At 43.7% G+C, this 15,479-nt stretch overlaps 1 protein-coding gene across 1 annotated transcript in view; it reads right to left on the bottom strand.

The window, feature by feature from the left end:
* Positions 1 to 15,479, bottom strand: part of Frmpd3 (FERM and PDZ domain containing 3) — a 156,012-nt gene that overhangs the window by 8,525 nt on the left and 132,008 nt on the right. The window contains exon 12 of the mRNA XM_050124056.1: positions 9,393 to 9,537. Within this exon, the coding sequence (XP_049980013.1) occupies positions 9,393 to 9,537 (145 nt within the window). The remainder of the gene's footprint in view (positions 1 to 9,392; positions 9,538 to 15,479) is intronic.

Below are 15,479 nucleotides of genomic sequence, written 5' to 3'. Positions count from 1 at the left end.
GTGTGTGTGTGTGTGTGTGTGTGTGTGTGTGTGTGTGTGTGTGTGTGTATGCACTTGAGCAAATGGAGGCCAGAGGTCAATGTTAGGTGTATTCCTCAACTTCTCCTATTTTACACTTATTTATTCATTCAAAAAATATTTTAAATTACATCCTCCCCATTGTGTGTGCATATGAATGCGTGTGTGTGTGTTCATGCGCACATCAAACACACTTGCTTATATGCATGCATGCATGCCACAATGTGCTTCTGGGGGGTCAAAGGGCAATTTTCAGAAGTTGGTTCTCTCCTTTCATCCTGTGGGTTCCAGGAATGGAACTCAGGTTGTCAGACTTGGTGGTAGGTACCTTTACCAACTGAGCCATCCTGCCAACTCTCTGGTTTTTAAGATAAGGTCTCTCACAGAACCTGAAATTCATTAATTTAGCTAGACTCACTGGCCACCTTGTCCCACAGCCTCCTGCCTTCGCCTCCCCAGTGCTGGGATTATAGATACATGCTACTGTGCCTACCCCTTCCGTGGGAACTGCGAATCAAATTCAGATCCTTGTTTTCATGGTAAGTAATTAATGGATATCACCTCTCCTTTTCCCCATCACCCTTGGAGGGCTAACAAGGTCTGCTATGTATTTCTGACTGACCTAGAATAAAGGGAATGAGTGAAAAATGAGGGGGGTATGGGAGGATAGTGGGGAGAGTGATTGATAAAATTATAACAATATATACACATGAAAACGATGTAATGAGAACTATTATTTTGTATGTTAATTAAAAATATTTTTTGTTGAGACAGGGTCTTTCTCCATGGTTCTGGCTGCCCTGGACCTCACTATTTAGACCACATTGGCCTTTAGCTGAGATATTTCCCCTGCCCTGTCTCCTGAGTGCTGGGATTATAGGTATATACCACCATGTCTGACATAAAAATGTTTTTTGAAAAGTAAAATATTTGAAAATGTTTGATAAATCCTTAAATATTATTCATGATTGCTATAATCACAGATGTCACAAACCAGTGGACAGGGAAGATGGAGAAGGGTCTTGGGCTTTTGTAGGTGAGGCAAGGACCTACGGCAGGAAATTTGACCTACACTATGAGATGACCTTAGTGGAGCAAGATTTCACTTATTTTGTGTTTGGTCATTTCTTGGTTTTGAGATAAGGTCTTGTGTAGCTCAGGCCAACCATGAACTGCTGTGTAGCAGAGGATGGCCCTGAAACTCCTGGTTCTTCTGCTTCTGTCTTTCAAGCTCATTGGCTTGCATACCTCGACTTGCTTGGTTTAGGATTTCACCTCTGTCTGACTCTCAAGCCCCCATGTGCTCACTGTGGCCCCTGCCACATCATCCCAGAATTATTGATGTTATTGTTGCCTGATGTGGGTGCCCCTCTGTATGCTGTGAATGTGTTTTATTACCATAGTTAATACAGAAGTTGCTTTGCCCATGGCAGGACAGAGCATAGCCAGGCATGGAATCTAAGCAGAGATAAAGGGAGGAAGAAGGTGGAGTCAGGGAGAAGCAAGATGTGAGGTAACAAGCCATGAGCCTCATGGTAAAATATAGAATAATAGAAATGGGTTAATTCAAGTTGTAAGAGCTAGTTAATAATAAGCCTGAACTAATAGGTCAAACAGTTTGTAATTAATATTAAGCCTCAGAATGCTTATTTAGAAACTGGTGGGTGGGAGATAAGCCTCCAGTTACACTTGTCAGTTTCTTTCTTTTTTTTTTTTTTTTTTGGTTTTTCAAGACAGGGTTTCTCTGTGGCTTTGGAGCCTGTCCTGGAACTAGCTCTGTAGACCAGGCTGGTCTCGAACTCACAGAGATCCGCCTGCCTCTGCCTCCAGAGTGCTGGGATTAAAGGCGTGCGCCACCATCGCCTGGCTCACTTGTCAGTTTCTTATAGTATGCTATAAAAAGTGTTAAATCATTATTTAAAAACATACTTTCTTTTGAGACAGGGTAACATGATACATCCCCGGATGGCCTGGAACTTGCTGTGTAGACCACATTAGCCTTGAACTCATGCAGATTTGCCTGCTTCTACCTCCTCAGTACTAGTATTAAAGGTGTATGTCACCATGCTGAACCTAAAAATACATTATTTATAAACCCATATCAATATAAGAAAATGATTTTTGAGCTCATAGTTCTGTGAAACTTTGAGCTCAAAAGAATAGTTAAATGACTTACTACACATAATGAGTATCAAACACTTGGAACATTTTTTTAAAAAAATAGCAAGACTTGTACACTGAAGTTTGTAAGACATTAGTGAAACAAATTAGACAAGTAAGTGGAAAAACTCTACATTTACGGACTAGCAGGCTTCATATTGTGCCGCTGTCAACTTAAGATGGCAATACTTCTCGAACTGATCTACTGACTCAACATAATCCTTATCAGAATCCCAGCTGACTTTGTAGAAAATTGACAAGTCAATTCTAAGAGTCACATTGAATCTCAAAGTACACAGAATAAACTAAAACAATCTTGAAAAAGGAGAAAAAGGAATGAAGATAATGATTTCAAAAATTGCTACAAAGCAATAATAATCAAGATAATGTAATATTGACAGTGCATTAGCATTAAATGTGCATAGACAAACTATCATAGTTATGACCAATGGGTCCAATTTAAAAATGTACAAAAGGTTTGAATGGATATTTCACTAAAGAAGACATATTGAAGGCCAATGAGCCCATGAAAGATGCTCAATATCATTGACCACTCACGAACTGCAAATAAACATGAGTAGCTGTCTCTTCTCTCCACTATGATGACTGTAACAAGACAAGTAATAACAAATATTGGTGAAGATCTGATGAAGGTATACTTCTCTACTATGATTGGTAGGATTGTGAAATGATGGAGTCATTTTGAAAAATAAACAGTTCCTCTAATAATTCAACCTAGTTATCATTTGACTGTATGCTCTGCACCTAGGCTTATAATGAAGAGAAATAAAAACCTACATCCTCAAAAAAAGTTGGACATGAATGTCCAGCATCATTATTTTTAATAGTTAAAAGGTAAAAGCAACCCAAATGTCTATCAACCAATGAACCGATAAATAATATGTATTCTATATAAGCATATTATATAATTAAAAGGGAACAAAGTATAGCTGTATGATATAACATGAATAACCCTTGAAAATACTGTGCTAAGTGAAATAGCAAAGCACAAAAGACTATTGCATGGTAACATTTATGTAAAACACTCAGAACAAGCAACATTATAGAGAGAAAGCTTCAGAGCAGTGGCTGCTTGGCATGGGTAGCAGACAGGACAATATGTGGAGGAATTCTTATGTTCCTGCATATTGGGTTTTTTCTCTTTAGGAGTGGTAATTTTTTTTATACTTGGGGTTGAACATGTTGCATCATGCATGCTCTTTTTACTTCTTATTTTGAGACAAGCTAACACTAACTTACTCAGGTTGGCCTTGAACTCACTTTATAGCCCATGTAGTCCTTGATATTCCATATTCAGCCTAACCAGTAGATGTGATTACAGGACTGTGCTATCAGACCCAGCTCAAGTGATAAAAATGGTCTAAACTAGATGGTTGCTGACCCTATAAACATGCTAAATATACATTACATTAATATAATAGATAATACATTTATATGTATATATATCTAATATATATATATTTCTCCGTGTAATAGCTCTAAGCTGTCCTAGAACTCGTTTTGTAGAGCAGGCTGGCCTAGAACTCACAAAGATCTACTGCCTCTGCCTCCTGAGTGCTAGGATTAAAGGCATGTGCCATTGCTGCCTGGCTATACTAAATATACTAAAAATGGGACTGTACCAAGGCATGTTGGCACAGGCTTTTAATCTCGCACTGGGGAAGCAGAGGCAGCAAATTTTTGTGAGTATGAGGTCAGGCTGGTCTACATAGCGAGTTCCATGCAATCCAGGGATACATAGTGAGACCCTGTCTCAAAACAAATGGATCTATAAATTTTAAATGAAACATTTTTTTATGGCTTGGAGATTATATATGGATAATTCTGCTTGTAAAAATAAAACCTCTCATCCAGGCATGGTGGCACATGCCTTTAATGCCAGCACTTAGAATAGAGATGAATGGATCTTTGTGAGTTCAAGAATAGCCTGGTTTATATAGTGAATTCCGGACCAGCCAGGATAATATAGTGAGATCATTGCTCAAAAACAACAACAAACAAACAAACAAACAAAAGCCTGATTCCTCCACAGATCTGGGTGTGGTGTCATACTCCTTTCCCAACTTTTCCCAGATCTTCCCCACTTCTTTATCTACCAAGAAATCTTCAAAAAAAAAGTTAAAAAAACAAAACCAAAAAACATGGTGACTTGGCACATGATGAACTTTGAACTCTTAAGAAAAGATTTTTTTAAAAAAAGTGTTTTGCATTGTGAAAGGACTTTATGTAGTTTATCTCACGTTATCTTGTCAAATCTCTCAGAAGGGGTGTAGTGTCTATATTATTATTACTCCCCCATTTTAATGACAGGTAAACTGAGGCTGTTTATGTGATCTGTCCATGTTTATACAGTGAAGGTACAATAGAGAAGGGATTGGGACCCAAGTCTCTCTGCCTTTACATGCTAGGAGTTTTCTATAGAGCATGTTATTCACCTTTATACAGATTCAATGTAATCACACTGTGTGGCCTTGATTCAAGTCTTACTGGCAGATGCAGGAAACCCTGGATCAGTTGAGGAATTAGTACTTAATGATCCACCCTCCATCCAGGCCTCTGAGAGTTAAGGAAGTGCAAAAGGGCAACAAGCCCTTGGTTTATGATGTGTCTCTAGCTGAAGGCATCATTTGCAGGACTAGAAAAGCTCCAGATGATAACTACCTAGGAGACAACTGAGCCATCAGGGTAGCCACCTGGCAACGCGCTGCTATCAGAGGTGGCTCCCATGGCTATCGCCAATAAGGAAGTGACAACTCTTGTCTCTTAGAGAAAGACTGGAGTTCTAAAGGTGGTTGGCTTCCCTGAAGGAAGAAATATTTTCCCATACTACCCTGCCAAGGTCAGGTGATGTCTAGCCCACCACTGGTATTATGACTTCCAGGAGAGAATGTGTCTAGGGAATCCCGAGTCTCCTCTAGACAGGTTACAAGTACCGGGGTAAAGTCAGGTGCATTTGGTTGATGGCTGGGACAGCTTGCCTCTCCCTTGTAAATCTATCTGAATTGCTCATCAGCTTTCCCTAAGCAGGGGGGTGGAAGTGCCCTAGTTTACCCGTCTGTACTCAGTCACTCACAAGGTCGACTCAAAATTGCTTGCAAAGAATAGGGCATAGAACTGACTAGAATTATGCTACTATATATGCTATGAATATACAATATATACATGAGACATGCACATATTTACACTATACACACAGCCAACACAAGATTGACTCAAGCAGCTTTGTAGACTTGGCCCCGGTGTATTTTTATAGTGTCGTGTTCATTGGTCATACTCATGACATAGAAGCCTTGCAAGAATCTCATGGTCTTTCTGAATCATCAAAAAAAAAAAAAAGAAAAGAGTACTATGTTCACTCTAACTTTCTACGAATGTTTCTGGGTGTTTTTTTGGAGGGTGGGGTGGGGGCAGGATCTCATTTTGTAGCCTAGGCTGGTTTTGAATTTGTAATCCTCCTACACCAGCCTCCTGGGTGTTGTGATCACAGACATGAATCACCACACTCAGCTTGCTGGCTTATATGTACATGAAAACTGGTAATGTCTGCATATACATATAGACATACATATGTGTATACAAAATAAGACGATTCAGTGCAGCACAGTAAACTGTTTCTAAACATGTTAGAAAATGTAGAGTGAGTTTCTCTAACTGATATCCTAAAGGGGATTTCCAAAGGCTTAATTTCTTAGGTTACCCAGCAGAAACAGGGACCTCAGGGCTGGGAAGAGATGGAAGCTGTCTGTGTGTATGCATGTAGGTGCATGGGTACCATCATGTGCATGGTGGGGGTTGGCTCTCTCCTTCCACCATGTGGGTCCTGGGGATTGAACTTAGGTCTTCAATCTTGGTGGCGTGTGCCTGTACTGAGCCATCTTGCTGGCCCTGCTTCTGGATTTCTTGCCACTTCAGTGGGTCTTTGGCTCTCAAATGCAGGTGCTATTAGGGCTGCTGCATTCGTTCGATGTAAATGACAAGCGACTTACTGTTCTGTCATCATACCTGAACCATCTGCCATCTTTTCCCCACTAGACTGTAAGCTATGTGAAGGCAACCACCAAAAGGATCACAGCTGTCATGCCCAGCTGTATTCCCAATGTCTGTCTCATGGCGGGTCCTTGAGAAACATCTGTTTAGCAAATAAGGGAAATGTTTGCTTTGGTCAAGTGCTGTGAGGGAGTGGATTCCTTCCCTACTATCCTCCCGTTCTCCTGTTTTTCCAGGTTTGCAAAGAAGCGGTGCTTCCTGCCCCTGGTGCAGGGTTAACAACATCCTTTTGGCCTGGTAGACTGAGACCTGAGCTTGGCTAGTTAGGAGTCAACAGCTTCTGTGAGGCCAGACTTTTTCCTCCTTTCCACAGAGACCGTGGCCTGAGGGGATTTTTGACTTTGGTGCCTGGGAAAAGCCCAGCCCAAGCTGTGAGAACACCTCTTCTTTCCATAGCCCTGGTGTTGAGGCAGACCTTGAACTTGCAATCTTTGTGCCTCAACCTTCAAAGAAGCTGGGATTATGTGCCTTTACCCCTGGGCATGGCTAGATGCCTCTCCGCTACAGCCTTTGCTAAAGGACCATGGTGGGCACTGGAACTTCTGTTCTAGAATGTAAGTGTGAGCCCATAGAAGAAAACCACCTCAGCTTTGGAAGGTCATTGTAAAGGTCTCCAAGGCCAAGAAGGAACTATGAATCCACTACAACTTGAGCTGAAGTCCTCAGTGGTACTCTTCTCTTCTTAGAGAGCACAAGAAAAGATGTGCAGATCAGCCTGGCATTTGTTGAATTGGGGTCAAACCAGGAGGGTCACTTAGCAAGAACACTGTCAGTTCTTGCTATCAACCTGACACCTAGCCGTTCAGAAGGTCAAGAAACTGGCTCCAAACGCCTGCCCAGTCTCCATGGAGGTGCTATCCAGCTCAAGTTCCTAGCTTTCTGGTCCGAAGAAAGAGGAACAGAGCTTTTCTATTTGCTTCTGCCTCTGAGCTACCTCTTTCCATTCTAAGGAGGAACATGGTAAAGCTGCGGGGCCACAGCGGCTCCTTATGGAGACACAGGCCCATTTGCTAGGGAAGTCCTGAACTTCCGCCACTCTGCAGCTGTGCAAGGAGCTTCTCAGTAATTGCAGGCTTGGAGATGGGGTGGGAAAGTCATGCCTAGCTTCAAGAGACTCCAGGAAAGCAGACCCGGCTTTGACAGAGCAACAGGGAAGACACATGGAAGATGCTCAGTAAGGCCGAAGGGACATGTGCAGCCTGTGTTCTGGCCCTGGTGCCACAGTCTCCATAGTAAGGGAAATATTGGCAACCAGCATTAGCTAGGGTGCTGATGGCATGGCAGATAATTGTTCCACAGAGCGGGACTGCATAACCATGCCGACTGCCCTCTCAGAAGGGAGAAACCTGGACCGCTTTCACTATTCCACCCGGTCCGGCCTCGACTGGCCCCAGGTTCATCCTTCTGCCTTATCCTTTCCTTCGTCCCTTCCCCTCCTGCTCAGTAAGAGGCACAGTTTACTTGGATGCAATTAGCCAGAAGAGGGCCACAGGTGACAATGAGAATGTGAACAATAGTTTTTTTTTTCCCAACATCTGACCATCTGTGTAGAAGTTTGAAAAGCCCAGACACTTCTTGGAGCTAGTCATCTGGAGGCAGGCAAACTCTCGCCCCCAGTTTCTTCCTGCTCCAACTCAGTTCCTTTCATCTATGATGTGGACAGCAGTTTCTTTGGGACCAACAATCCTCTCCCAAATCTGCATGTGATGAGCTGCCTTTCAACTGCTGTGAACAGTGACCTGAGATTGAAAGCTGGACCTGCTATGCGTGCCGTAAACTTGTTTGTGCTAAAGAGCAATGTTTAAAGTGGGTGAGAATGAGCCCTCTAGGAGCTGGGTCACCTGCCAAGAGTGTGTTTCTATTCTCAGATACCATGATCTCCAGCAGGTGCAGTGACCCCAAACCAAGAAGGTTTGAAGGTTTAATAGCGGTCAAGTGGCAAGGGTGAATGGAGACAGTGTCCAGTTTATGGCAAGGGTGAGCTCTGCGCGCTGCTTATGTTCTGACAGTGATGCTTGGGCCAGGAAGACTTACTGTGCATAGGTAAGCAAGCCTCAGATCTAACACATGGAGGGCCCAGCTCTCTGTCACCCTCTGCTCCTCCCACTTGTTTTGAGCAGGAGCACCTGGGCTGGACAGCTTTTTTGTTTCAAGGCCTCTGTACCATCACCAGAACATCTCTGAGAAGTAGCCATACTAGATTGCCTAACTGGGACACCTGCTTAGAAGCTGCATTTGTTCTTTATGGACCTCCCCTTCTATTTCCAAGACTTCTTTTGGGCATGCCCAGTCTCCCCTACTCCCAGCCTTCAGTGATTTCGTATTCCAGATACTTCTGTCAATCCGCAATATGATGAACAAAAAGGAAGGTCTTATTTTCATTTTCAACGTTATTTCAATGAAGCCGGAAGAGGCACAAATCTCTCCTAGATTACTAAAGCTGTGTCTTAGAGTCAATCTAATCCTTTTCGAGAAAGCTTTTTTTTTTTTTAATGTAGTCTTGGCTGGCCTTGAACTCTTTCTGCCTCTGCCTCCTCAGTAGCTGGCATTACAATCATGTACCATTACACATATGTGCTATCATACCTGGCCAGTGCAATTCTTTTTTAAAAAAATATTTTTATTTTATGTACATTGGTATTTTGCCTGCTTGTATGTCTGTGTGAGAAAGTCGAATCCCCTGGAACTGTAGTTACAGACAGATGTGAGCTGCCATGTGGGTGCTGGAATTAATCCTGGGTCCTTTGGAAGAGCAGCAAGTGCTTTTAACTACTGAGCCATCTCTCTAGTCCCTCAGTGCAATTTTTTGATTGACTGTATCATGTTATTACCGCTTTCATCTTACATACATCCACGGACTCAACCACAGTGTGTCGTCAATGGCATCCTTTGTGGAATAGGTACATGTGAATGTTATATGTGCTTGCCAGTGAGGTGTGTCAGTAGTGTGTGTGTGTGTGTGTGTGTGTGTGTGTGTGTGTGTGTGCTATCCTTCTGGCTGTTGCTAAGCAGGCTGGCACTGGTGGCACATGCTGTACACTAGGGCGGTGGCAGCCCCCCCTCCATGACTTCAGAGTCCGGAGGGCCTCAGACACACCAAAACCCAAACCCAAAACCAAAACCAAAAAACTGATGCGGAACCCTACCTGCTTTGACCATAGGAGGTGGAAGAGGCTGGTTGGCAGGCCTGGAGAAGACCATCTTCCTGGAATCCAGCAGAAGGCGGCAGTACCCCGCAATCAGGCAGGCAAAGTTGGTGGCTTCAGGCCACTCCATCAACAGCACCAGAGGCTGTGGAAGAGATGGTTCAAAACATAAGGACATGGAAAGGCAGGAGAGAGGCGAGAGAGAGAGGCAGGTGCAATTCTGGGAGGACAGCAACAAAGAAAAGACACGGAGTAGTTACAGGAAGTGCATTCCAAACCCTCCTCGAGGTCCATGGCCAGGCAGTTTCTTCTGTCACGAACATTCCTTTGTAGTAATGGCTTCTCTAGGCGTCAGCATTAAAGAAGCCTTCGCTCACACATTTAATGAACCACCTTTACTGAAAAACACTAGAATTATGTAAGACCATGTGACTGCTGTGTGGCTGTATTTGCGTTTGTCAGAGCTCAGCAGATGTGTGGGCCAGCTGGGAGAGTGGGGGTGAAACTGGGAATCTAGGCTAGGCTGAGGGATGGCCTGGAATATCCTTGAATGTAAGCACCTTGGCTGCTTGAAGTATCCTTTGCTCCTCTCCATATGCCCTGACAACATCCAGACGAGTCCATAGGAGTCCTAACTGTGACTTTAGGGACAAAACCTTTCTGCTCCAAGTCCTGCTTGGGCCTTCCTGATCTCCCCTCTATTTCCTGTATTTTCCAAAGTAGCCTGAAAATGTCCACTGGTTTTTCTTTTCTTTTCTTGGACATACATTTTTCACTCTGTAGCTCTGGCTAGTCTGGAATTCACTTTGTAGCCCAGGCTGGCCTCAGACTCATAGCAATCCTCTCTTTGTCTTATGAATGATGGAATTACATGCATGAGCCGCCATGACAGTTTATTCATCTTCCTTCCTTCCTTCCTTCCCTCCTTTTCTTTTCTTTTTTTTAGACACAGTATCTCTGACTGTCTTGGAACTCACTCTGTAGACCTGGCTAGCCTTGAACTCTGCCTAGGATTAAAGGCTCGTGGCTGTTTATTGGTGTTTCTTCAAAGAGCCCCGTGGTCTGGAGCTAAGGGTGGAAAGTTAAACAAGCGCTGCAGATAAATGTCGCTCTGGAAATTCTAAGATCCTATGATATATTAACCAACATATTCCATGAAATATCAAAGATTTTAGTATTTCAGATTCATTTGACCTCAAAGATCTTTTTTTTTCTTACAAAAAATTTCATACCGACAGCATTCTTGTTATTATTATTTTTTTCAATGGAATCTAGGACCTTGTTCATTCTGGGCAAAGACTCTACAATCAAACTACTCCCCCCGCCCCATTTGTTGCTGTTTTTAAACCTTACAATGGGAAATATGATCACATTTTGCTAATTGATCCTGGAGTTAACTCCTTAACTGTTTCAGAGATTCCTACAATGATAGACAAAACAGCAGTGCACTTTTATGAAACCTTTAAATTTGTTCTACCATTTTAAAGCTGTCATGTGAGTAAGTTGGATCAAATCAAAGTGAGACTGGCTGAGGAGGGAGTCATGGGCTCTGGGTAGCCATGACCTTTTGCGATTGCTAGAGGGCATTATTAAGAACTGATCGAAAGTCGGGGGAGGTGTAGCAGTGCCTATCATCCTAGTGTTTGGAGGTGAAGCTAGGAAGACCAGGAGTTCAGGGTCACCTTTGGATGCCTAGTGAGTTTGAGGTCAGCCTGGGCTGCAATAAACCCTGTTTCAAACCGGGGGTATGACTCAGTAGTAGATTGTTCGCCTAACACAAGTAAGCCCCTAGGTTTGATTTCTAGTGCCGCAAAATAAAAGCCCAGAAGAATTAAGAAGGAACATCCTGTGTTCTATTGAATATTTGTAGAGGCAGGAGGTGGGTTAAAGTCAGCTTCCAGGGCACAGTTTGATCTATTCAACACACCTTGTAACTTGCTACATTTTGTTTATTTGAGACAGTGGTTTTATTTGGTTTGGTTTTGAGACAAGATTTCACTATGCAGCCCAGGCTGGCCTGGAACTCATAATCCTTCCCCCTCGGCTTCTCATTAACCTTGATGCTTTTGTCAACAGTGATTACCTTCTGCTTGGGACATTCATCCGTGGTCTCTGTTTCTGTGAGGTGACACTGTCTTCTGGTTCTGTGAACCCTGACCATCTTTGCATTGGTCTCTCTCTTTTTAAAGACTTACTTTTATTTATGTCAATATGTCTGCATGGTAGCATACACTCACTCCATTCATACAGGTGCCAAGGAAGGCACAAGAGGCGACAGGTCCTCTGGAGCCGAAATTACAGGTGAGTGTGGGCTGCCTGGTGTGGCTGCCGGGAAATGAACTCGGGTCCTCTGGAAGAGCAGCAAGTGCCTTCAACCACTGAGGCATCTCCCCAGCCCTGTCTATACTGCTCTTTAGCTAGCTCTTCTTGCGTAGTGTTTTCCCTATGTAGGCTCCAAGCTTTCGTCTACAATTCTTGAGTCTTCCCCATGGTGGATTAGCTTTGACCTCTGTGTTGAGATTCTTGAGTCAGTGTTTCATTTTATTTCCCCTTGAGCCCCTTTCCTTTCTCAAAACATATATAGTGCTATAAGGCAAATACCTTTTTGAGACAAGGTCTCATCCTGAAGCCTAGGTTGGCCTGTATTATGTAGCCCGTATTGGTCCCATACTGCAGCAATCCTCTGGTCTCAGCCTCTAGAGTGTCCCTGCACCCAGCTTGATTCATTAAGTAGTGTTTGAATATTCAGTTCCTGTGTATGTTACAGTAAGGCATTTGGAGTGTCAGTGAAAGAACAAATTAATGACTAATGATGCGTCTATTAAATTCATGAATTACCATGGGGAGGAAAAAGTTGATACACATTGAGGAGCAATGGCTCTTTTCTCCACTAAGAGAGTAGTCACAAATTAAATGTTATCCAGTCATTATTAGCAAAGGACACTGGTGATGGTTGTACTTCCAGTTAATGGAAACTCCTCAGTCACAACAGATTGGTCAGCCCTACATAAGACAGACAGCTAAGAGGGTAGAATGGGGCAGGGGAGTCAGATATGCCCTCTAGCCTCACCTTTAGCAGAAAGACACACAGAGGTTTGGATGTTGACAGTTGCTGCAATCATTACTGGAAGAACTCAAGATTCACTAGGTGTGACTCAGGGCATTCATGAACACTATGGACATTTCCATTGCTATGACTTTATTTTAGGATCCCACTGACTTCTTCTTACTTCTCAAGCTATGTGATGATGCTGAGATTTGGGACGGGGGCTCTCAGCCTGGGGGTCCTTGTGTCTCTGGTCCCAAGCTGCTTCCGCTGTGTGTATTTATGCCTCACCTGTGGGTATGTTTTGTCATTCAAATTGTGACTTCTCATAATCTGGACGATAACTTAAGGACCTCCAGTAGCACCCTAACTGGCTTTTCTTCTTCCAGTGTCTTCCTACTGCACTTTCCTATTGCTACTTAAGGGATCTTTCTAAAGCACAACTCTTACTATAACTGAGCCTTGTCAATAGCGATGAAACCCAGCTACCTTACAAGAGCGTTCAAGACCCTTTGGGATTTGGACCTATCCTATATCTTCAACCACGTGTGTCTCATCTTGGTTTATGTTCTTTCCTCATGTCACCACTCCTCGCCTTGTGTTCAAACAATGGCATATACTTTATTTTTTATTAATTTATTATTAATTATATATATTAACTTATTTGCCAAGCTAGTTCATCCCTTCCACACTTCAGCCTGTGTTGCTCCCTCTAGCTAAAATATGCATGTGTTCCATCAAGCCCACCCAGCCAGCTGACACAGTATGAGCCCCTCCTGAAGAGCCAGCTCATCTGACAGCTGTAGTCACTCATTCCAGAACACCACAACCAGGTCCTTGCCTTTGTGGAGCTCACAATGTAGCCGGCAATAAGTCATGCACCGGATAATCTTAGAACCAAATGTGGTCATAAGGTGTGATAAGATGTACGGAGGGAAATTACAGAGTTGCCGGAACGTAGACTGTCCGGGAGCAGTGTGTGCATGGGCATGAACATGTGCGCATGTGACATTCGGTCTCAGAAGCCAGAAGAAGCTCCTTTGTGGCCATGGCATTGGCTGACAAATTGAATACAGGACTATTTGCCCACTGCCCAGGCGGAGTGGCTGACTGATGGATGGACAGATTGATGGGCTGGCTGCTTGCGGAGCAGTCTGACTCACTTGAACCCTGGCTGACAAACGGGCTGCAGGGCAGCCAGCATGCCAGATAGTCTCACACTTGGATTGTTTAGCTAACTGACTGGCTGCTGGTCTGACCACAGACAGAATTACTGACTGGAGTCTGACTGACTGACTGGCTTAACTGATGTCACATCAGTTTCCCTGTACACCCATGTAGTCCAATATCATCAATAAAACAGTAAGAAGGCCAAGTCCTGTGAAGTCCTGAGAAGGCTAAGCACATCAAGAGGTGGCTCAGGATAGACAGCACAGACCATCACATTAGTAGCCTTTCGAGGTAGCCAACTGGGCCCCAACATAGGCTAAGCATGGCTTGTGGAAGGAACACAGATGAGCTTTTTGCCTACAGGGGTGCAAATCAAATTAAGGGAAGGTGAAAAGAGGTTGGATACGTTTCTTATAAAAGTTCAAAAGCGCCCATTTACCTTAAATAGGATTTTAATGATCATGATGCCTCATGTAACACTTGCCCATACAGAAAACACTAAAGCAATAAAGCTCAAGGAGAAGAACGGGAAGCATGCTGGGCCAGAGATCCCACGGGACATTCCCTTGATGGTTCCTTTCCAACCTTATGAGCTTCTGTAGCAGCGGAGTAGGGTAATGGCCCTGCGGTGTCTGTTTCAGTCTGTTGTCTCTTGAAGAACAATATGTGAACACTGCCTCATGTTCTCTCTACTATGAACACGGAAGCTGAGTGAAAACTGTAACTAAATACACCCAGGCCATCTTCAAGTGGGAAATAAGATAAGGAGAATGGAGTTTAAAGCACGAGCCAGGCAGGAGAAGCTACAGCAGGGATTAATTTGACATGCTCCAGCTGTATCTCCTTCCTGGGATGCTCTGGTATAGAGCTGGCTCACTCCAGCATCTCTGGCAAGAGAAAAAGGATGGGAAGCATCCCGGAGAGGCAAGGTTACCAGATGGGGGGTCCGGGAGTCCCAGAGGATCAGTCCATTTGAGTTCTTGCCTCTGTAACACTGGGAAAGGCTAACTGGACATAGCCAGACAATTTCGAAGTGAGGCCGAATATCTAAAGCAATGGTTTTCAGACCAGCTGTACATTAGAGACACCCAGGAGTCTAGAAAGACTTAGCTATCCCTGCACCCACCCCTAGAAACGCTGCTTTCAATGATCTGGGAGAGACAGCCGGAGTAGCCAGTGATTTTAAATCTTTACACATGAGCCGGGTGTTGGGGAGAAGGGCATGCCTGTGATCCCTTCATTTGGGAAGGTAGAGGAGGTAGGATCAGAAGTTCAAGGTCATCCTTTGAGGCCTGTGTGAATTACAAGAGAACCTGTTTCAGAAACAAAACTGAAAATCTTTGGGCATGATTCTTACGGTTAGTTATTGTGATAGTTTGAATGTAATTGAAATTTACATATGCTCACAGGGAGTGGCACTATTAGGAGTTGTGACTTTGTTGGGAGCGGGTATGGCCTAGTTGGAGGAAGTGTGTCACTGTGAAGGTGTGCTTTGAGATTTCCTATGCTCAGGATACCCACCCGTGTGTCAGTTGACTTCCCATTGCCTGCAAGTCAAGATGTAGGCAGCACAGCACCCGCCTGCACACCGCCATGCTCCCTGTCATGGTGATAATGGACTGAACCTCTGAAACTGTAAGCGTACCACCCCAATTAAATATTTTCTTTATAAGAGTCACTGTGGTCATGGTGTCTCTTCATGGCAATGAAAATTCCAACTTACACTGTCATGGTTGAGACAGCAAACCCTCCCAGAACATTCTTAGGCCAGAGTGGGCTATCTATGAAGAAATGGACTAAGTTTGGTTGCTAACTTCCATGTCCTCTACTAAGGAAATTCAAGCAGCTGAAATGGAAGATTCCGTGTGTAG

Source organism: Alexandromys fortis, unplaced genomic scaffold (assembly GCF_014885135.2).
Source record: "Alexandromys fortis isolate MF-2015 unplaced genomic scaffold, M_Fortis_MF-2015_v1.1 scaffold_195, whole genome shotgun sequence".
NCBI classification, from domain to species: Eukaryota; Metazoa; Chordata; class Mammalia; order Rodentia; family Cricetidae; genus Alexandromys; species Alexandromys fortis.
Note: the sequence above shows the minus strand (reverse complement) of the source record. Positions and strands in the feature narration are given on the sequence as shown.